A 22,725-nucleotide genomic window follows, 5' to 3' on the forward strand; every position below is an offset into this window, starting at 1 on the left:
AGCTGGATCACCTTGTGCACTTGAAAACTCCTATAAATTTGCTACATGATATTCATCTCGTGGTTTCTTTGCGAATGAATGAATGTCCTTGGTGTGGGAGACTAATCGAAATGTTCATTAAGAGTTATTTCAATTGTCAAATAATGTGACATTTATCATTTTTCAGCATTTCTCTTGCACAAGAGCTGTTATACTCTATTATAATTCCTCAAAGAAAATCAAAAGCAAGCCATTTAGTTAATTCCCTGTATCTTCAGCGCAATCTGCCCTCAGCCGATACCAGTGTTTATTACCTGCAGCTGCTTGCTCTCGATTGATTGATAAAAACATTCCCTTGAGAACAGAATTACTCCATCACAAAATGAAGTTCTACTCGCATGAGAAACCACTTCGACCTAATTAATCGGTGAAAAGAGGTATCTAATAGAGAAGGTCTACTCACATGGGAAACCACTCCGACTTACTTAATCAGTAAAAAGAGGTATCTAATAGAGAAGGTCTGCTCGCATGAGAAACCACTAAAATTTACTTAATCAGTAAAAAGAAGTATCCAATAGAGAAGGCCTACTCACATGAGAAACCACTCCAATTTACTTAATCAGTAATAGAGGTATCCAATAGAGAAGGCCTACTCGCATGAGAAACCACTAAAATTTACTTAATCAGTAAAAAAGAGGTATCTAATAGAGAAGGTCTACTCACATGAGAAACCAGACCGACCTACTTAATCAGTGAGAAGCGGTATCTAATAGAGAAGGTCTACTCGCATGAGAAACCACTCCGACTTACTTAATTAGTGAGAAGAGGTATCTAATAGAGAAGGTCTACTCGCATGAGAAACCACTCCGACTTACTTAAGCAGTGAGAAGAGGTATCTAACAGAGACAAGCACAATGAAGGTCTATCTCTGGGCAGCACTATCCACTATACCACAGGGGCGGCCTTCCACCATTGTAGGTTGGTTAGTATTCAAGGAGAGTAGACTAATTACTATTGACACTCCGATACCCAAAGTGACAACTGACACTGAAGGGTCTGGATCTGACAGAGGTGAACAAGGCCAATACTTACTGGGACAAAGTCTATACTCTCCACCAACTCATTCAGCTCCTCCGCATACACATCGTGGCTGATGATCAACAACGTCTTGTGTATATTCCGCACTTTCTTCAATGAGTCTAATAATATCCTGAGGTAGTCATGGCGATCATGCACCTGCACAACAATGACAACACTCTCTGCGTCCAATTTCAAACCGAAACGATCCAAATTATGAATCTTTTGGGCCTTGTTAATTTTAGCTATTTCAGCCTTGATAAGGCTGATATTTGCTGTGTCTATATTGCGATTGATTGAAATAGTAGCATTGTTATAGTCCCCCGATTTGGGCGGAATGACGAGTTTTGCTCGTGTAGACTGGGGTAGATTGGAATACGGGTAACCTACGGGTTCTCCAAATTGCACGTGCATTTCACCTAAACTACGGTGGTGACCTTGAAGGATGATCTGATGGTCGTATTCCCCGATGCCATCTGGTTGTGACGTCATCAGGATATGCAAATTGAGCATGACGAAAAGCAACATGGCCACCATGAGGATGGATCGGAAGACGCGGCGCGGGTAGATCCTCATCGTAAACTGTCGTCTGCTACCACACTTCAGAAATCACAGATATGCAAGCCAGCTGCAGCGTTATAACATCACACTCACTAGCTTAGTTTCAACATAGTTATGAACGTCACCGTACAAAAACATCACTTCTACAAATGCAACATATGTGTTGAAATAATTGAAAACTAGACTGCCAATATATTCAACAAAAAATTCATTAAGATTTCTTCTTAGATTGACCGCTGTGAATGGAGACAACAGCAATGGCCGAAGTAGATTTGTTCAGATAGAAATCAGAGTTCCCTTATATGGAAGCGGTGATTGGATCACAGGTCTGATAGTTGGTATCAGTTTGTCTTCCCACTTGGGACAAATGTGAAGGGATCCTAGATATCACAGGTATAATCCAGCATCTTCATCTGGTTTCCATGGTGATGGACTGGTGGTGGACAGATGGGCAGTATGGCAGAAGACCCGCTACACATTACTCTGCCATTGTGTCCATGTTGGTCTTGGGGGAGGAAGGCTGGCTATCCCTCAGTAGGGGGGGGCAGCACCTGCAAGACAATGTACATCATTATTATACATGATAAACACTTTGTTTGTTGTTTAATGCTGCACTCAGCCATATTCCAGCTGTATCATGGTGACCTGTAGTAATCAAACACCACATCTTAAAGTCAAGGGTCCTTGTCATACCCTACATCTTAAAGTCAAGGGGTCCTTGTCATACCCTACATGTTAAAGTCAAGGTCCTTGTCATACCCCACATCTTAAAGTCAAGGGTCCTTGTCATACCCCACATCTTAAAGTCAAGGTCCTTGTCATATCCTACATGTGAAAGTCAAGGTCCTTGTCATACCCTACATCTTAAAGTCAAGGGGTCCTTGTCATACCCTACATCTTAAAGTCAAGGGGTCCTTGTCATACCCTACATGTGAAAGTCAAGGGGTCTTTGTCATACCCTACATGTTAAAGCCAAGGGGTCCTTGTCATACCCTACATGTTAAAGTCAAGGGGTCCTTGTCATACCCTACATGTTAAAGTCAAGGTGTCCTTGTCATACCCTACATCTTAAAGTCAAGGGGTCCTTGTCATACCCTACATCTTAAAGTCAAGGGTCCTTGTCATACCCAACATGTTAAAGTCAAGGGTCCTTGTCATACCCTACATGTTAAAGTCAAGGGGCCCTTGTCATACCCTACATGTTAAAGTCAAGAGGTCCTTGTTATACCCTACATGTTAAAGTCAAGGGTCCTTGTCATACCCTACATGTTAAAGTCAAGGGTCCTTGTCATACCCTACATGTTAAAGTCAAGGGTCCTTGTCATACCCTACATGTTAAAGTCAAGGGTCCTTGTCATACCCTACATGTTAAAGTCAAGGGGTCCTTGTCATACCCTACATGTTAAAGTCAAGGTCCTTGTCATACCCTACATGTTAAAGTCAAGGGGTTCTTGTCATACCCTACATGTTTAAGTCAAGGGGTCCTTGTCATACCCTACATGTTAAAGTCAAGGTCCTTGTCATACCCTATATGTTAAAGTCAAGGGGTCCTTGTGGAGTATGACTTGAATGTAAGTCTGAGCAGAAATCAAGAGAGAAAGAAAGCAACCATGGGTCAAATTTCAAAACACAAGCAAATTTTGATTTTGGAATGACAACAATACAAAAGCTAAATGAATATGCCTACGACTCTTTCTCCATAATAATGTACAAATTTAAGATCATAAACAATCCTATTTTAGATGAGATTTGCCTAGCCTTTAGTCGGCACTGATGGAAGAGTTTTCATGCACGTACCCTCGCGCAAGAATGGTCACCATGTGTGAATTATGAATTTTGAGCTATTTCTAGTGGCCAAACAGTAAGTAGTATTTAGATTTTTTAGAATATGCCAAGATACATTTGCTTCCAGATTTGTCCATAAAAAATGAAAACTGTGACTTAATCATTCAAATGTAAGTCATAAACATCTTGAATGTCAACAGTCTTTCAACTTTCGGTTACTCGTGAACATTTTCTGCACATGGTAAACGCACTGCCTTCTGCGGGAAATAAATGACTTAATTGTTGCTAATTAAACAAAAGAGTGAACCTGGAGCAATAGTCATTGTATAATGAACTGTCACTTCTAATTACTGTATTCGACATAATAAGCGCCCCGCTCTAATAAGCGCCCATGGCGATATTTATTAATATATTGGCTAGTGAACAATCCCAATTAGCACCCTTCCGATTGATCCATGTACATAAGACTTATTTATTCGTGTATAATACGCACTCGTGTGTTATATGCACCCTTTATTATGGGCATTTAAATTCTGGAAAAATATATCTGTCGTATATAAACATTTCAGGCTGTCACCAAAATACTATTCTAATAAGAGCCCCCTATTTCTAATTTTGAGAGCGCCCTGGGCGCTTATTACGTCGAATTACGGTAACTGAAAAGTCCATATTGATCAGATTTCATTTGATACCCACTCTCTGATTCGGTACACACTACAGACGGAAATAAGACAGCAAAATTGACGAAAGCACTGGAATGTAAATAATATATTTTTTACACACAAACTGTAACACCATTTACAACAGTCGCAGTTTCCTGTTATCACTTTGAATATATCAAATTACGATCTGAACACACATTGTCGAAGACCTAGAAATTTGATAACTGCAGATTGTTGTCTCCTGCATGCCAACGACATGAACAGTTGATGGTGGTAAACATGCCACCTCACTGATCTATCATTGTCCTCGCAAATAATTCCTCCTAAAGCCGACAAGAAACAGAAATAGAATATGAACAGAAATATATACCATGATATACACCAATGTATTCTTTTGTTAATACTAATGCTAATCTTAATTAATATTCGCAGTCGAATAATTAATGTTTGAAAATAGGATATCTGAGGATATATCTATGTAATCTCGTAACATTAATTGCAACATAATTTGAGTCACAAATACCGAAAATCAAACACAGTTTGCAATGTGTAAAGATGAAATATCCTTGAAAATTAGCAAAATCTCATCACACGCCAAAAAATCTTATTGCTTTTGGACCAGGGAATATTTTCTCTCATGGGTAAGAATTTCCAGGATAATCCCTGGGTAGTCCCAAGTTCGAACACAAGTGGAAGAAATGAACCTAAACAATTATTCGCCCTCATAGTGATCAGAGAAGGACACTCCTGCAAAGCCAAAAATCACATGTTAATACCTCAGAATAGAGGTGTGATCCCTGTAAATGCTGCAGTCATTACTCAGTATCCAGCTCAAATCACTGTGGGCAGGAGCTCTAACTTCCCAAGTCCCCAGCATGTCATATATACAGGCAGTTATAATCTGCACCCTCTGTATCAGAAAGTCCCTCTTGTGTTGAGACAGATATTTCCCCAGCTACAGCTTCAAAACCAGATTTTTTTTAAATTAAACCTATGAGCCGAATGTTTTTCTAAAAAACACATTGCAACAATGTAATTTTTGTGACAGACAATTTCATTTTTCCCAACAAAATGAAGCATAATTATTTTTTTCACGGATTTATTTTTCTCAATAAAGTCTCAGGCCACTCGAACCAAAATATCAAATGGTCGGCTCCCTATCACATCAATGTTCCTCAATAAAACGCAGAGAAACCCGACACTTTGAATACCTAATGTGTGTCTCTGTGAAGGCCGACATGACATAAAGCAACCGACCTGATAGTGTTGTGATCGACCTGATAGTGTTGTGACCGACCTGATAGTGTTGTGATCGACCTGATAGTGTTGTGATCGACCTGATAGTGTTGTGATCGACCTGATAGTGTTGTGATCGCCCCAGTTCTGCATCCAGTATGATAATCAGATTCAGGTACAGAGCTACAACAGCCACACTACCTACCTAGATGTAACACCTGTGCAAATCTAATCACATGACACATGTTCGGAAAAAATGCTATTTACATTTTTTTTTATTTCTCTCTGGATTAATTATCGGCTGAATAGTTTTACTGATCAATAGTGTTATTTTGAAAATTCCAAAATGTTAAAGGTCAGTTTCTTTCAGTGATTAAAGTTTCTATTTTCCCTAAATCAGCATTTCTGGATTTGAGTATGAGCACTCCAAAAGAATATGCCAATGTATAATAGGTAGATGATAATACTCATAAACACAAAACAGCTACCGTATTCGACGTATTAAGCGCCCCGCTCTAATAAGCGCCTACAGCGATATTTGTTAATATATTGGCTAGTGAACAATCCCAATCAGCACCCCTTCCGATTGATCAATGTACACAAGACTTATTTATTTGTGTATAATATCACCCTGAAGTATTGGCAATTAAATTCTTGAAAAATATATCTGTCGTATGTAAACACTTAAGGCTGTCAGCCTAAACCATGAAATTTACGATCTTTAAACGCAAAATAATATTCTAATAAGCGCCCCCTATTTCTAATTTTGAGAGCGCCCTGGGCGCTTAATCGTTAATACGTTGAATACAGTATGTGCAACAAACCAGAAGTTGTTATCCATAAAGTTATACATTTTCTAATACACAAAACAGAAAAAACTTAATCTCCTATAGACATGATGGAAATCTGAACGAATGCATGACTTCTTCACATACAGACATGTCTCACGTTTCTCTACTCATCCATTAAGAATAAACAATTAGTCACTAAAAAAACACTGTAAACTCAGATCTTTGCTGTACATACCAAACTTGAAGTCACTGATAAAACGAATTACACAAAAACAATGCCCTAGTTTCACTCCTGCCACTTCCAACATCCGAGATCTAGGCACTGGACCGTGAATTTAGTCCAATCAACACATACAATATACTTCTCCTGGGTTGTGGAGAACTCAGTACAACACAAGTGGGAAGAACACATCCTCGTCCTCCAGATTTCATTGTCTCAGACATATATGCCTAACAATAGAAAATTTGATCAACAAAACCACCGCCAGACAAACAGCCCCAGTTTGCTCCTATAGTCATGTGTCAACTTTCTCTGGCCAAACACACACGCAGAGTACCAACACACGCAGAGCTACTGGGCCACAGATTATGTGGGGATTGCGAACGTAACGCCGCTCTCCTGGAACAAACCTTGTACAGTTCTACAGCAGGACAAACACGCATCTGTTTAAACCAATGTGCTGAAAATATACACCCATCTGTTTGGCTTTATCACCTGGACGGAAAGTCCAACACGAGCACCCTCTTACGTCAGCTCTCGTTTACAATACGTATTTACTGCAAACCATCACATATCGGCTACGCACATGTACAAACATCAATATGGACAACCGTTTTTCCAATTCACCTGAAAGGGTCGTGTACTTGAGAAAATTAGAAAGGGTGATATAATCTTGTTTGTCTGGAACTGGCAGATGCCAGAAACTCGGATTAAAAGCATATTTAACTTTCTTTTCATTTAATTTCCCACACTCAACTAGTAATGACAAGTACTTAAACATCACGATGATGATGATGATTATCATCATCATCATCATCATTATCAACAACACAATATATCAAAAAGGTCTTGAGAAGTCATAAAACTGTTCACCATCACCAAGACAACCATCATCTTCAAACTTGATTCTTCCAACTTATCAAAAATCTATCAAACAGATCTGGAGAAATATCTTTAATATATGGTCTCGGCAACTTTGATTAGACCTTCTGTATGCCTTTTAAAGGGTCACTTCAGCATGGAATTTCAACATGAAGCCAATGCTTATTTAGACCTTCTATATGCCTCTTAAGTTTAGGCTAATTCTGGACAGTGTTGGCAAGGATTGAGGATATATTTATGCTGCTTTTAGCTATATTCACGCCAATTCAAACATTGATTCCATGATCAATGAAAAATAAAACCTGTCACTCAAACTCACTGAGCAGATGGCTTCAATCACCAGTGTGGATATTGTAACTGAAATTTATACTAATGGGAAACAAAATAAAAATCCCACGCTTTGAACAAGGATCAAATGTTGCATAGATCATGTAGTTCAGATGTTAGAATGTTAAAATAATGGCTGAAACAGCTGGATGTACACCGAGTAATGTTTCATATCACAGGACGTCACCACGGACACAGCATCAATAGAATGTCAACTGACTAACAGAACCTGGGACTGGCTAAGACAAAATTGACCACTGTGAGTCAGCAATATTCCAGTTATCTTTCACTGGCTTGTGAATATTAATCTGGGTCAGCTGCTTGTAATCTGTAAATAAAGCATGCTCCAATTTAGTTTCCATGGGGAAACAAGCAGCAGAGGGCAGGGATCTATCCTGACCCTTGGGGAACATCTATCAGAGGGCAGGGACCCATCCTGACCCTTGGGGAATATGTATCAGTGGGCAGGGACCCATCCTGACCCATGGGGAAACAAGCAGCAGAGGGCAGGGACCCATCCTGACCCATGGGGAACATGTATCTGAGGGCAGGGACCCATCCTGACACATGGGAAACAAGCATCAGAGGGCAGGGACGCATCCTGACCCATGGGGAAACAAGAAACAGAGGGCAGGGACGCATCCTGATCCATGGGGAAACAAGAAACAGAGGGCAGGGATCTATCCTGACCCTTGGGGAAACAAGCATTAGTGGGCAGGGACCCATCCTGACCCATGGGGAAACAAGCATCAGAGGGCAGGGATCTATCCTGACACATGGGGAAACAAGCATCAGAAGGCAGGGATCTTTCCTGACCCATGGGGAAACAAGCATCAGAGGGCAGGGACCTATCCTGACCCATGGGGAAACAAGCATCAGAGGGCAGGGACCCATCCTGACCCTTGGGGGAACAAGAAACAGAGTGCAGGGACCCATCCTGACCCTTGGGAAAACAAGCAGCAGAGGACAGGGATCTATCCTGAGACATGGGAAAACAAGCATCAGAAGGCAGGGATCTATCCTGACCCATGGGGAAACAAGCAGCAGAGTGCGGGGACCCATCCTGACCCATGGGGAAACAAGCATCAGAAGGCATGGATCTATCCTGACCCATGGGGAAACAAGCAGCAGAGGGCAGGGACCCATCCTGACCCTTGGGAAAACAAGCAGCAGAAGGCAGGGATCTTTCCTGACCCATGGGGAAACAAGCATCAGAGGGCAGGGATCTATCCTGACCCTTGAGGAAACAAGAAGCAGAGGGCAGGGACCCATCCTGACCCATGGGGAAACAAGAAACAGAAGGAAGGGATCTATCCTGACCCATGGGAAAAAAAGCATCAGAGGGCAGGGATCTATCCTGACCCTTGGGGAAACAAGCAGCAGAGGGCAGGGACCCATCCTGACACATGGGGAAACAAGCAGCAGAGGGCAGGGACCCATCCTGACCCATGGGGAAACAAGCAGCAGAGGGCAGGGATCTATCCTGACCCTTGGGGAAACAAGCAGCAGAGGGCAGGGACCCATCCTGACCCATGGGGAAACAAGCAGCAGAGGGCAGGGACCCATCCTGACCCATGGGGAAACAAGCATCAGAGGGCAGGGATCTATCCTGACCCATGGGGAAACAAGAAACAGAGGGAAGAAGTATTCACGTGGGTCGCCCATCATCAGCAGTACTCAAGCAACAGCACACAAGGACACAGGAACTGGCTTCAAATAGCGCACCACTATTAGGAATTAAACTCAAGATAAGCCAACACTGGAACCACTAGGCTACCACGCTACCTCAATACTGTAACAGATTCTACCTCAATACTGTAACAGATTCTACCTCAATACTGTGCAGACTCTACCTCAATACTGTAACAGATTCTACCTCAATACTGTAACAGATTCTACCTTAATACTGTAACAGATTCTACCTCAATACTGTAACAGATTCTACCTCAATACTGTAACAGATTCTACCTCAATACTGTAACAGATTCTCTCTCATGAATGGGTTTCTATTGCAATTCAAGGTCAATTACTCATCATTGATTGCTTTTCAAACCGAAGATCGATCTTGAAGTTCCTGACAAAGAAACATCTTCAGATAGAAGTACATACGCTGAAATACACCAATATCAAAAAATGTTGTTGTAACTAATCAATGGAAGTGCATATAGCTTACAAGGTTCACACTTCATCTAGTCACCAACGTCCATTGACTTGCAGGCAGTTTACCATATTCACAACAGCAGCATTTTATGATTAATGACACAGTTATCACGTCATCAATAAAAGTAAACAGCACAGATGCCAGATGTTCAACCCATAGATCCATGGTTATAATAACACTTAGAGAAGGGGCAAATGGGCGCTCACAAAGACCTTGTAATGGTTCTTACTTTCAGTAGCACAAACAGCGACAAGGCTGAACTGGAGCAGTTTGAGCAGGTGAACTGAAAATAACGACAGTGTTGGCTTGTCTTAATTTGTGTCCATATCTTATGTTATTGGCCGATGCGATGTTAAATTTTAACTCCTTCATTCCTTCACAGTGTACTTCTGGAAACTCTCACATCGTTTATGTCAATCATAGAGAAATATCGACCCATCTGGACTAATAATTCTCTCCCCTTTCTACATGTTCTAACATGGAGATAATACGCTTCTATAGGAAATACAGTTTATTCAGTACTGATGTTGGCTCAACATGCTAAGATACCACAGCTGTCAATAGAGATGTGGGGCTCAACACGCTAAGATACTACAGCTATCAGTAGAGATGTGGGGCTCAACACGCTAAGATACCACAGCTATCAGTAGAGATGTGATCTCAACATGCTAAGATACCACAGCTATCGGTGTTGATGTGGGGCTCAACACGCTAAGATACTACAACTATCAGTAGAGATGTGGGGCTGAACATGCTAAGATACTACAGCTATCAGTAGAGATGTGGGGCTGAACATGCTAAGATACTACAGCTATCCGTAGAGATGTGGGCCTCAACACGCTAAGATACTACAGCTATCCGTAGAGATGTGGGCCTCAACACGCTAAGATACTACAGCTATCCGTAGAGATGTGGGGCTGAACATGCTAAGATACTACAGCTATCAGTAGAGATGTGGGGCTGAACATGCTAAGATACTACAGCTATCCGTAGAGATGTGGGCCTCAACACGCTAAGATACTACAGCTATCAGTAGAGATGTGGGGCTCAACATGCTAAGATACCACAGCTATCAGTAGAGATGTGATCTCAACATGCTAAGATACCACAGCTATCGGTGTTGATGTGGGGCTCAACAAGCTAAGATACTACAACTATCAGTAGAGATGTGGGGCTGAACATGCTAAGATACTACAGCTATCAGTAGAGATGTGGGGCTGAACATGCTAAGATACTACAGCTATCCGTAGAGATGTGGGCCTCAACACGCTAAGATACTACAGCTATCCGTAGAGATGTGGGCCTCAACACGCTAAGATACTACAGCTATCCGTAGAGATGTGGGGCTGAACATGCTAAGATACTACAGCTATCAGTAGAGATGTGGGGCTGAACATGCTAAGATACTACAGCTATCCGTAGAGATGTGGGCCTCAACACGCTAAGATACTACAGCTATCAGTAGAGATGTGGGGCTCAACATGCTAAGATACCACAGCTATCAGTAGAGATGTGATCTCAACATGCTAAGATACTACAGCTATCAGTAGAGATGTGGGGCTCAACATGCTAAGATACCACAGCTATCCGTAGAGATGTGGGCCTCAACACGCTAAGATACTACAGCTATCAGTAGAGATGTGGGGCTCAACATGCTAAGATACCACAGCTATCCGTAGAGATGTGGAGCTCAACACGCTAAGATACTACAACTATCAGTAGAGATGTGGAGGTCAACACACTAAGATACTACAACTATCAGTAGAGATGTGGAGGTCAACACACTAAGATACTACAACTATCAGTAGAGATGTGGAGGTCAACACACTAAGATACTACAACTATCAGTAGAGATGTGGAGGTCAACACACTAAGATACTACAACTATCAGTAGAGATATGGAGTTCAACACACTAAGATACTACAACTATCAGTAGAGATGTGGAGGTCAACACACTAAGATACTACAACTATCAGTAGAGATGTGGGGCTCAATACGCTAAGATACTACAGCTATCAGTAGAGATGTGGAGTTCAACACACTAAGATACTACAACTATCAGTAGAGATGTGGGGCTCAACATGCTAAGATACTACAACTATCAGTACGGATGTGGAGGTCAACACACTAAGATACTACAACTATCAGTAGAGATGTGGAGGTCAATACGCTAAGATACTACAGCTATCAGTAGAGATGTGGAGTTCAACACGCTAAGATACCACAGCATATCATTAACAGGTCGTTACACTGAGGTACAACAAAGCATTTGACCCTCTACATTTTACACATTGATTTCATTCCCTGGACATACAACCTGACAATTAAGCTCCAGTGCTAGACCCTACCTGCCCATGGTGCTGTGCATGTATGGTACTCCACTCCTACACTGACTCCCCACAACCACCAGTCTACATGTCTTTATCACCCAGCTCCCTGTGCTCCCATAGGTCTTATCCAAGCCCTGTTATCTCTGCCTTCCTGTGTATCCATAGGCGTTAACCCAGCCCTGTTATCTCCCATCTTCCCGTGTTGCTATTGATGTTATCTCCCCCTGTTATGAGCCGTGGTGGATGGACTATCCCACTGGGTGAGGAGCCTGGAGCCAGCAGCTCCTTAAGCTGAGGCAGATCTTCATCTGATGATGCTCTGCAACAGCTTTATGACACATCCCCTTTCCTCACTCTTGCTCCTCACATGGCCCTCAGATTAATGTTATCACCAACTACAGATATGCTTCATAGCACAAATACAAGTACATCCTAAGTTTGTAATAGGATCCCCTAAGGTCATACCAGGTCATTGGTACTGAGCTCATTTCATAAATAAAATTAGCATATACTAAACATGGTCATGTTGAGGTTGCCTTGTTCAAGTCACAATATGGTTGGTTGGTTAGTTTGTTGTTTAACGCCGCACTCAGCAATATTCCAGCTATATGACGGCGGCTGTAAATAATCGAGTCTGGACCAGTCAATCCAGTGATTAATATCATGAACATCGATCCACGCAATTGGGATCAATGACATGCATCAACCAAGTCAGTGAGTCTGACCATCCGATCCTGTTAGTCGCCTTTTACGACAAGAATAGTGCCTTTTACGGCAAGCATGGGTTGCTGAAGACCTATTCTACCCCAGATCTTCACAGGTCTTAGAGGTGGAGTTGACTGGAAATGTTTTTGCATCGATATATCCATTCAAAAGTATTATCATATATCACATATAATATAAAATCCTGTTGATGTCCACATTTAAGACTGCGGAATTTCAAACAAGGCACACCTATCCGGAGACTCAAACTCTTCCTAGTCCATGACAATGGTTGTGTCTTTCCCTGACAATCAGCAGACAATCATGGCAGATGTTTGAAAATGAGATAAAAACTAACGGCCAAAATAATCATGGCTGTATCAGTCTGTATCAGTCTGTATCAGTCTGTGCCAAAATATGTTGCCCGATACCTCAAACTTGGCTATTATCATCATTTTTTGTACATATTAGTGATACCATACAGACTTTTATTGACTTATCTTACCAGACCAAACAAATTTTGACTAGACTCATGCTTCGGACAAGTGGATAAAGTCACAGACTGCCCTATAGGTTGTGTTTCACAAACGTCGAGAAAGCCAAAACAAAGTGATCTTATCACTACAAATGTCTTTAGTCTTTGTTAAAATATAAGTGACAACCGTAACAGTGGTTAATGGCCTTAGACCATGAGAAACTGGGCAGCCATGAGCCTTGTCCCATAAAGATCTTAGGGCTGGCTAGAAATAATGTGAGACTCATGTGATCAATCTATTTTCAACTCACTAAGTCCTCCACCTGAAATCCCTTTTATTTTGAACAAAGATTTTCACGTCTTCACTGCTGCCTTCCGATCAAAGGAACTTCATAGACATTCCAGCGAAACCTAGACATTACCCAATATCCAACTTGCCTTACAACGGTTATAATGTCAGTTTGTGAGATGAAAACAATATGATGTCTACTGGGAACTCACCTACAATAAATGGTTTGGTAACAGTTAACATTTAAAGGGACAGTTCGTCCATGGTTCTGTGTGCTTTTACATCATGCAGGAAATAATTTCCAAGTGTGATGTCACATGCCCCATTCATTTCTCAAATGAAAACAATTGAGCTCCCCACAGCGATGACAACACAAGCACTGTGCAGAGTAAACTGGCTTTGAATCGAAAAGTAAGCTCGCATGTTTTTGTTATGAATGAGTTACTCAATACTAATTGCCAGCTTCATTAGATCAGAAGCCAGTGTTTATCAAAGCCTAGATTAAGACATACCGAATTCGACGTAATAAGCGCCCAGGGCGCTCTCAAAATTAGAAATAGGGGGCTCTGATTAGAATATTATTTTGGTGGAAAAAACAGAGTTGAAAGATAAATTTTGTGGTTTATGCTGACGGTCTGAACTGTTTATATACGATAGATATATTTTTCCAGAATTTAATTGCCCATAATTAAGGGTGCATATAACACACGAGTGTGTATTATACACGAATAAATAAATCTTGCTAATTGGGATTGTTTACTTGCCAATATATTAGCAAATATCGCCGTGGGCGCCTATTAGAGCGGGGTGCTTATTACATCGAATACGGTATATATACCTCGGTCGTATGTAGTCAATCACTCTCCTACCCATAGTTCCTTGCGGCAGACCAAGTTCCTCTGTAACATCGTCAAATCTACCAGAGTCCATTTATGTGTTTTTCACCTGTTTTCCTTGGGACAATTCTACACATTACCTAAACATAGCTTTCATTGAGAAAATATAAACGTGAAAAACTATTTTCATATGCGTATTATTCTCCACACGCTGTCATCGAAGCCTGACGGAGACCTGGCTATATATGGTCACTTTGATGTGTAATGCTATATTGTCATGCACCTACTAACTGTTGCTCTCAGTAGCATATCTGTATAATTATGCTAGACAATATGTAGAGCACACTGAGAGGCTTGCAATCGCACCATCTGTTCTTGTTTCAGAATAAGTAGGTCTGTTCACAAAAAAGGAGAACAGTCCTCCCACGTAATAAGCCTACATACGCGGTGCGGTCACTGAATGTAAAAATTCTCCTGCAGAATAAGGAGAGCAGAGTTAAATCAGCTTGGTTGTTATAGGCTATTGTTTACAATCAAAGCATCATAGCATTCAATGTCCTGTCCCTTTAATGGTGTCTTGTGCAGAAATTGAATTTCAATGTGATGTATACAAGTCACGTGATACGTTAGATCTTCCAGTCTTTGAACCTTGCTCAATAATGACCTTGAATCTGCCTACATTTTAAGGATTACAAAATAGGCCGATACAAAAAACCTGCAAAATATCTCAAACTCAAGAAAGTCTTTTGCTCGGCTAAAAGTGCCTGTAAGTCTGTCTGTCCGTCCAAAATCACACAGTGCCTTATTTGTTTTGGGTTTGAGAAAGTTACATGCGGATGAGTATAGTTGGAAAGATGTAAACAAACTTTTAAAGAAACTTTATCTTTGTCTCACATAGGTATAATAATATTCGTACATACAATATACTTCAATAAGTATGAAAATATTTTTTAAAACATTCCTCACCATAAATTATTCCACTAAACATGTTTGTGTTATTCGACACAATCATAAGAGGGGGACGCACTCTGTCCTAGACTGATCATCTTCCCGAGGCAAGAGAGTTAACTGACTTAAAAAGTCCAGTTTCCACTCTTGCCGAACTAGGCTGGAATTACTGGGCTTGATCGTAGTTATGTTTCCTCTAAGCCTCTCCTATGGACCAATCAGATTCCACCTGTCGTATCACTTCCGTTTGTTTCACACAAAATGGCGGCGCCCAGTCAGGATGATCTGATCGATAATCAAGATCTATATTGTGATAAAACGGGTCTTACATCGCGAAATGCATCAAATCACTTGAGCACCTTGATTAAAAACATGAAAAGATTTAGAAAATATCTGCTAACAACAAGTTGGCGATGCACATGCTTTGCAAATCATGCAATCGACAGAAATCTTCACGACAGTTTACAAACCGGATTTCGATTTCGGTGCGCGCTTTTGATTGGACTATGCATAGACTCATTAGTCCAGCCAAAATGTAACTCCATAATACCAGCCTAGTTCGGCAAGGGTGGAAACTGGACTTTTATAGCCAGTTAACTCTCTTGCCTCGGGAAGATGCAGACTGATATGCTTGCCCAAGAGCGCTTACGCTCCTTGCCTGCAGCCGCTAGGAGACAAAGGGCAGGGTACCAGTCAGGCTCTATCCAACGAATTTCCCTATACAGCACTCGCTGCGGTAAAACATTGACCACTTTCCATGTACATGTTTTGCGGGTCTGTCTGTTGAGAGGGATGGCGATGGGCCTACAGCAGATCTCTATGTGGGAAATGTGGACCCAGTTTCCATGTAGCGAGGTATTAGCATTTTTGGACAGTGTGAATCATTGACGTGTCAGGCTACAGGAGTAAACATATTGCCATTAGGGAGGCAACTCTTATGGAGAAGTATGGTTCATGGTTGAAAAAAACAAAACGCACACACAAAGTTGTGGGTTTCAGTTTTAACAATATCTGCATGTCTCCACTGATCTACTTTAAAAACATTATAAAATAATATTGCAACAATGGAACTATAACACTGAAAAGATTAATTATGGAAAAATATGAATAACTTTACCACTGTAGATATATCAATGTCAACAGTATCATGTATACCACTATGATCGAGTCAACTTAATACCCCCCATTCCTTGACAAAAAATAACAAATGTTTCAGGAAGTTTTGAAAATAATAATAATATGTTTGTTTTCTACTTTTATTTCATATAAACATGATAAATATTTCATCTAAAATATGCTATATTCTTATTGCTGATTCTGATTTGGTTGGTTTTTTGTTTAACACCGCACTCAGCTATATTCCAGCTATATGACGGCGGTCTGTAAATCAACGAGTCTGGACCAGACAATCCACTGATTGATATCATGAACATCGATCCACGCAATTGGAATCGATGACATGTATCAACCAAGTCAGCGAGTCTGACACCCCGATCCCGTTAGTCACCTTTCACGACAAGCAGAGTCACGTTTTACGGCAAGCATGGGTTGCTGAAGACCTATTCTACCCCGGAATCTTCACGGGTCAGCTGATTCTGAAGGTCCCACATGCAAACAACAATTTGTTTCACCTTCTGGGTTACATATATGCGCTTATAATCATGGTAGGTACTTGCATCAATAGGTAGGTATGCTACAAAATGTCTTTACACCATGTTGATCCTCTGGATCAAAGTTATCTTGTCATATAATATTCTAGATCCTACCAACCCACCAAACTTCATACACCTGGAGTGAGTGAGTATGGTTTTACTCCGCTTTCAGCAATATTCTGGCAATATCACGGCAGGGGTCACCAGAAATGGGCTTCACACATTGTACCCATGTCGGGAATCAAACCCGGATCTTCGGCTGACGAGCGAACGCTTTAACCACTTGGCTACCCGACCACCCCTTATAATGATAGTCCTATACAGGCACGTTAAATGATAATGATCCTGCTCGTCCAGCCATATCTCTGCATCTATCTGTCTCACTCCTTAGCCCGAGGCTGTGGTGCAGTGCAAGGTGAACACTCATCAATGGACTTGTAAACTGCTGTGCCCCAAGGCTTATAGCATCTTATTGACATAACATTATCTTGTATAGCCTACACATGCCTGGAGATAGGCCTGGTGTGATTACACCTCAGCCATCCACACTCTAGGAGGGCAAGGTCACACAGGGTGAGACAATTTAGGCCAGCTCAATTTTACCAATTTACAGTCTTCGGATATTCTTGGTTCATGTGCTTTATTTAACTTGGGTGTTGAGGTTTACCCGACTCAGTTGTGTGGATTATCCAGCCTTAGTTGTTTGGCTTAACAGGACATGGTTGTGTGGATTATCCAGCCTTAGTTGTTTGGCTTAACAGAACATGGTTGTGTGGATTATCCAGCCTTAGTTGTTTGGCTTAACAGGACATGGTTGTGTGGATTATCCAGCCTCAGTTGTTTGGCTTAATAGGACATGGTTGTGTGGATTATCCAGCCTTAGTTGTTTGGCTTAACAGGACATGGTTGTGTGGATTATCCAGCTTCAGTTGTTTGGCTTAACAGGACATGGTTGTGTGGATTATCCAGCCTCAGTTGTTTGGCTTAACAGAACATGGTTGTGTGGATTATCCAGCCTTAGTTGTTTGGCTTAACAGAACATGGTTGTGTGGGTTAATAGGACATGGTTGTAGTGGCTTAACTAGACTTTGTCATGTGGCTTAACATGACTTGAAAGTATGACTTAACAGGATTCAATTATGTGGCTTAACAAGACTTTGTCATGTGGCTTAACAGGACTTGAAAGTATGACTTAACAGAATTCCATCATGTGGCTCAACAAGACTTTGTCATGTGGCTTAACAGGACTTGAAAGTATGACATAACAGAATTCAATCATGTGGCTCAACAAGACTTTGTCATGTGGCTTAACAGGACTTTGAAGTATGACTTAACAGGATTCAATTATGTGGCTTAACAGGGCTCGGTTGTGTGGCTTAACAGGATTAAATTGTGTGGCTTAACAGGATTCAATTGTGGGACTTAACAGGATTAAGCTGTTAAAACATTTCACATCTGCTGCATCGATAAATTTTCAATACATTTACACATCTGAAGAACTGTTTTTTTTAAATAGATCAAAGCCCTGTCTTTCTCAGATAACCAGATGTGTCAGTAACAGATGTGCATGACATCAATACAGAGACCCCACCTCCCTGAGATGTAACACACATACCGTTACGACAATACAGACCACACACCCCTGAGATGTAACAAGCATACCGTTACTTCAATACAGACCACACACTCCTGAGATGTAACACGCATACCATTACAACAATACAGAGACCCAACCTCCCTCAGATGTAACACGCATACCATTACGTCAATACAGACCACACACCCCTGAGATGTAACACTGATTGTATATGAAATACGTGGTGAGATAGTCGTAGTTGGACGATAAACCGACTATTATTATTCCAGTTATATCACTGTGTGTCAGCTTAATGTGGGAGGAAAGCCCGCAGTGATGCAGGTCTCAGACGTTTACCACTTTGGTAAAACCCACGAGCACGAGTATGGTACACACAAACCTAAAAAAACCTGATCAAAGCAAACGATGATTCGAACCCACAATCATAGGTTTCTGGCATGCCCAAGGAACGCAACAGCAAATCACGGCGCCTTAGACAACTGGGCCACCAGTGCCTCCTGTGCAACAGGCGAAACTGTTACCTTTATCAGTTCACAAGATTAGGTGTTGCATCACCTTGGCTTGCTATAACCCAGAACTCACACACAATGAAAACACATGACGAGATTCAAACCTGAACAATGTCAATGTTGTGTTTGAATACCGCACACCAAAATATACAGATAAACATAATTTTTAAACACACATGCCATTTAGAAAGTTGTTAAATGTAACAAATGTTATATTTGGAACAACACTTTCTTAGTTAAGTACAGAGTCTTTTACTTTTCGGGGATTCGAACCCACACTGCACACAAAGTCAGCGATCTAACACACTCAGACACTGAGGCTTCCAAAATGAAAGTCTAACAACTGGTAGTCTAGATCATGTACTTTGTGTACCCCTCTGTCTGCATCATCATGATCATACCTGCTGTGTCCGTGGGTTACATCAAAGTGGTAAACGTGTAAGGTGAGGTGAGGTGAAATGGGGTTTAACGTCGCGTCCAAGATTATTGCACTTATATAGCGACATGCATGCACATGTGTGTGGTTGTGTAGCTGCTTGTACTAGTCCGGACTGATGCCGATTTATAGTGCTAGCACACTGAGATACCATGGCGCAGTTTAACATGGATACCCCACTCAGACACAGTATACTGACTCCAAGCCGACCAGTCCTTGTTTTAGCCCCTTAATGCCGAGCGCCAGACAGGGTAACAACAAGTACAATCTTTTAACGTCTTTTGGTATGACGCGGCCAGGGATCGAACCCCGGACCTTCCGCTCTCCGGGCGGATGCTCTACCACTAGACCACGGAGGCGGTCTAAACGTGTAAGACCTGCATCACTTCAGGCTTAGTTTTCACGTGATATGAATGAAACACTGTTCAAAGTAGAGTTAAACCAAACTCGCTCTCCACATCCTATCAGTCATTTATCTATATCTTACCTTTTTAAGTTTCAAGAACGTTCAATTTGAAGATCATCACAGTGTCAAATCAGACAAATTTTCCCGTGGTTTATTCTGGGAGAACAAGCTGAATATGTTGAAACAGCAGATCTAAACTGATTGACTTTTTAGATGTGATATAAGGCATCCAACAGCTTGCTAAGTCCATTGAAGTCAGACTCTCATAAAATAGACATGTATCAGTTTTTCTACACCAGATCAATGAAATCATCCAAAATGTGGACAAATCTTACCAAGGCAAGGTGAAATGGGTTATAACGTCGCGTCCAAGATTATTACACTTATATAGCGATGTGAATGCACATGTGTGTGTGATGGCTGTTTGTACAAGTCCAGACTGATGCCAATTTACATGATTTATTATACTAGCCCACTGAGATACCATGCCCACACTTTAACATGAATACCCAACTCACACACAATATACTGACTCCGAGCCGACCAGTCCTTGTTTTAGCCCCTTAATGCCGAGCGCCAGACAGGGTAACAACAAGTACCATCTTTTAACTTCTTTTGGTATGACCCTGCCGGGAATTGACCCCAGGACCTTCCGCTATTCCGGCGGACGATCCACCTCAAGACCAAACAGGTGATCTGTTACCAAGGCAAAAAAGCAGATGGTTTTATTTAAACAGCTTTTGCGTTGACTTGATACCTTCACACAGACAGTGCCTCGTCATACTTGTCACCAAGAATCTGAAACTCACTCACTCACTCACTATCATTCATATCCGCTTACACTCACACACACCGGCATACACACACTCACAGTCCCTGAACCATACTATTTCCCTTCCACGAGCCCTTTATGTAATGCAAAAGCCCTAAATGAAAAATCTAATTTTACTCAGGATCCAAGTTGTTTCTATCGAAGTTATATATCTTCAGAGACTAAGTGTTAGTTTCTAAAAATATATAACTTCAATAGAAACAAATGTCTCCATTTAAATTGAAAAGGATCCCCAGTGAAATGGGAGATAGTCGACCCGTGAAGATCCGGGATAGAATAGGTCTTCAGCAACCCATGCTTGCCGTAAAAGGCGACTAAGCTTGTCATAAGAGGCGACTAATGGGATCTGGTGGTCAGGCTTGCTGACTTGGTTGATGCATGTCATCGTATCCCAACTGCAATCGATGCTCATGTTGTCAATCACTGGATTGTCTGGTCCAGACTCGATTATTTACAGACCGCTGTCATATAGTTGGAATATTGCTGAGTGTGTTGTGAAACAAACTCAGTCACTCTCACCAACACACTCACTAGGTCTCACTCACACACTCACTCACTCTGCAGGTGAGGGTACTGTAGTATGTTAATTTCCCAGCATACTGGTCTTGATTCACCTCTATCATCCAAAACTGGCTCCCACAGGAGATATCGCTACGGTGAGATCAAGGGATATCATTGGTTACCATGACGTCACAATCAAATGACATCAGTAATGGCTCTGCTACAGAAGCTGTTACCAGTACTTTTACACCTGACACACTGCTTATTACTGTCTACAAACTGAAAAAGTTTGAAGAATGATGTTGCATGATAAATAAAATCTCACCCTCGTGTTTTTTTATATGAAATATATCAACTCATTTGATATCAAAAGACATGAGGGTGAGATTCTCCATCTATTATCTCCCCTGTGTGAATACCAACACTTGATCACCATGGCAACAACACAGTCACAACCACCATTAATCCCTGTCCCCATGACTACATCTGTTTTCCTTTCCAATGTTCTGTTAAACCAAGGCTCCCCTGTGAGGAATGTGCAACCCCAACATCCCGCTATTTTCACAGCAAGTGTACACAGAAGAAAAACCAACACAAAGTCAACCAACGCGGCCTTCTAATTCCTCGTGTTGAAACTTCTATTTGGTTTTGTTTTACTCATGCAGTAGTTAATCACTGTCACCTCCATGTAAACCCATCAAACTACTAAAAACTACTAAAAAAAACGAATTACGCTCCCTCTTCCATCAAGACCAGTTCTTTCCTCAACAAGTTGCATGAATTGTCTCCTCAGCCATGTTTTGTGCAGTGACAAGTCACTAATCTGATTACCGCAGCTCCACTATTACATTACGCAGAGCGTGAAGGCACACAGTATCAATCAAAAGGAAAACTATATTCACCAGGGATTCCGCAAACTTTCATCAACTTCAAAATCAAAGTCAAACCTTCATGTTCAGACAGCAGGGTTCACATTTAAACATGGCCGCTCGTCTGAAGCTAGAAAACTTCAGGAAGGACTAGTGACCATTTCCTTGTGGACTACCACTTTTACCATTAGGTAGATGGCAACTCTGTAGCAGGACTAGTGACATTTCCTTGTGAACTAGCACTTTCACCATTAGCTAGATGGCCACTCTGTAGCAGGACTAGTGACATTTCCTTGTGGACTAGCACTTTCACCATTAGGTAGATGGCCACTCTGTAGCAGGACTAGTGACATTTCCTTGTGGACTAGCACTTTCACCATTAGGTAGATGGCAACTCTAGCAGGACTAGTGACATTTCCTTGTGGACTACCACTTTCACCATTAGCTAGATGGCAACTCTAGCAGGACTAGTGACATTTCCTTGTGGACTACCACTTTCACCATTAGCTAGATGGCAACTCTAGCAGGACTAGTGACATTTCCTTGTGGACTAGCACTTTTACCATAAGGTAGATGGCAACTCTGTAGCAGGACTAGTGACATTTCCCTATGGAATACCATCTTTACCATCAACTGGTTTGTGCGCTGTGACCGAACCATG

At 41.5% G+C, this 22,725-nt stretch overlaps 1 protein-coding gene across 2 annotated transcripts in view; it reads right to left on the minus strand.

Moving 5' to 3' along the window:
* LOC139452613 (alpha-1,6-mannosyl-glycoprotein 2-beta-N-acetylglucosaminyltransferase-like) overlaps positions 1-22,725 on the minus strand; it is an 87,259-nt gene that overhangs the window by 41,713 nt on the left and 22,821 nt on the right. For both annotated transcript variants that reach the window (XR_011652379.1, XM_071234143.1), the window contains exon 2: positions 1,072-2,168. Coding sequence is in view for 1 of the 2 variants with exons in the window: in XM_071234143.1 (XP_071090244.1) it covers positions 1,072-1,632 (561 nt within the window). In the remaining variant the exon portion in view is untranslated. The remainder of the gene's footprint in view (positions 1-1,071; positions 2,169-22,725) is intronic.

The sequence above is a fragment of the Haliotis cracherodii genome, unplaced genomic scaffold (genome assembly GCF_022045235.1).
Source record: "Haliotis cracherodii isolate W230 unplaced genomic scaffold, xgHalCrac1.p SCAF_9, whole genome shotgun sequence".
Lineage (NCBI taxonomy): Eukaryota > Metazoa > Mollusca > Gastropoda > Lepetellida > Haliotidae > Haliotis > Haliotis cracherodii.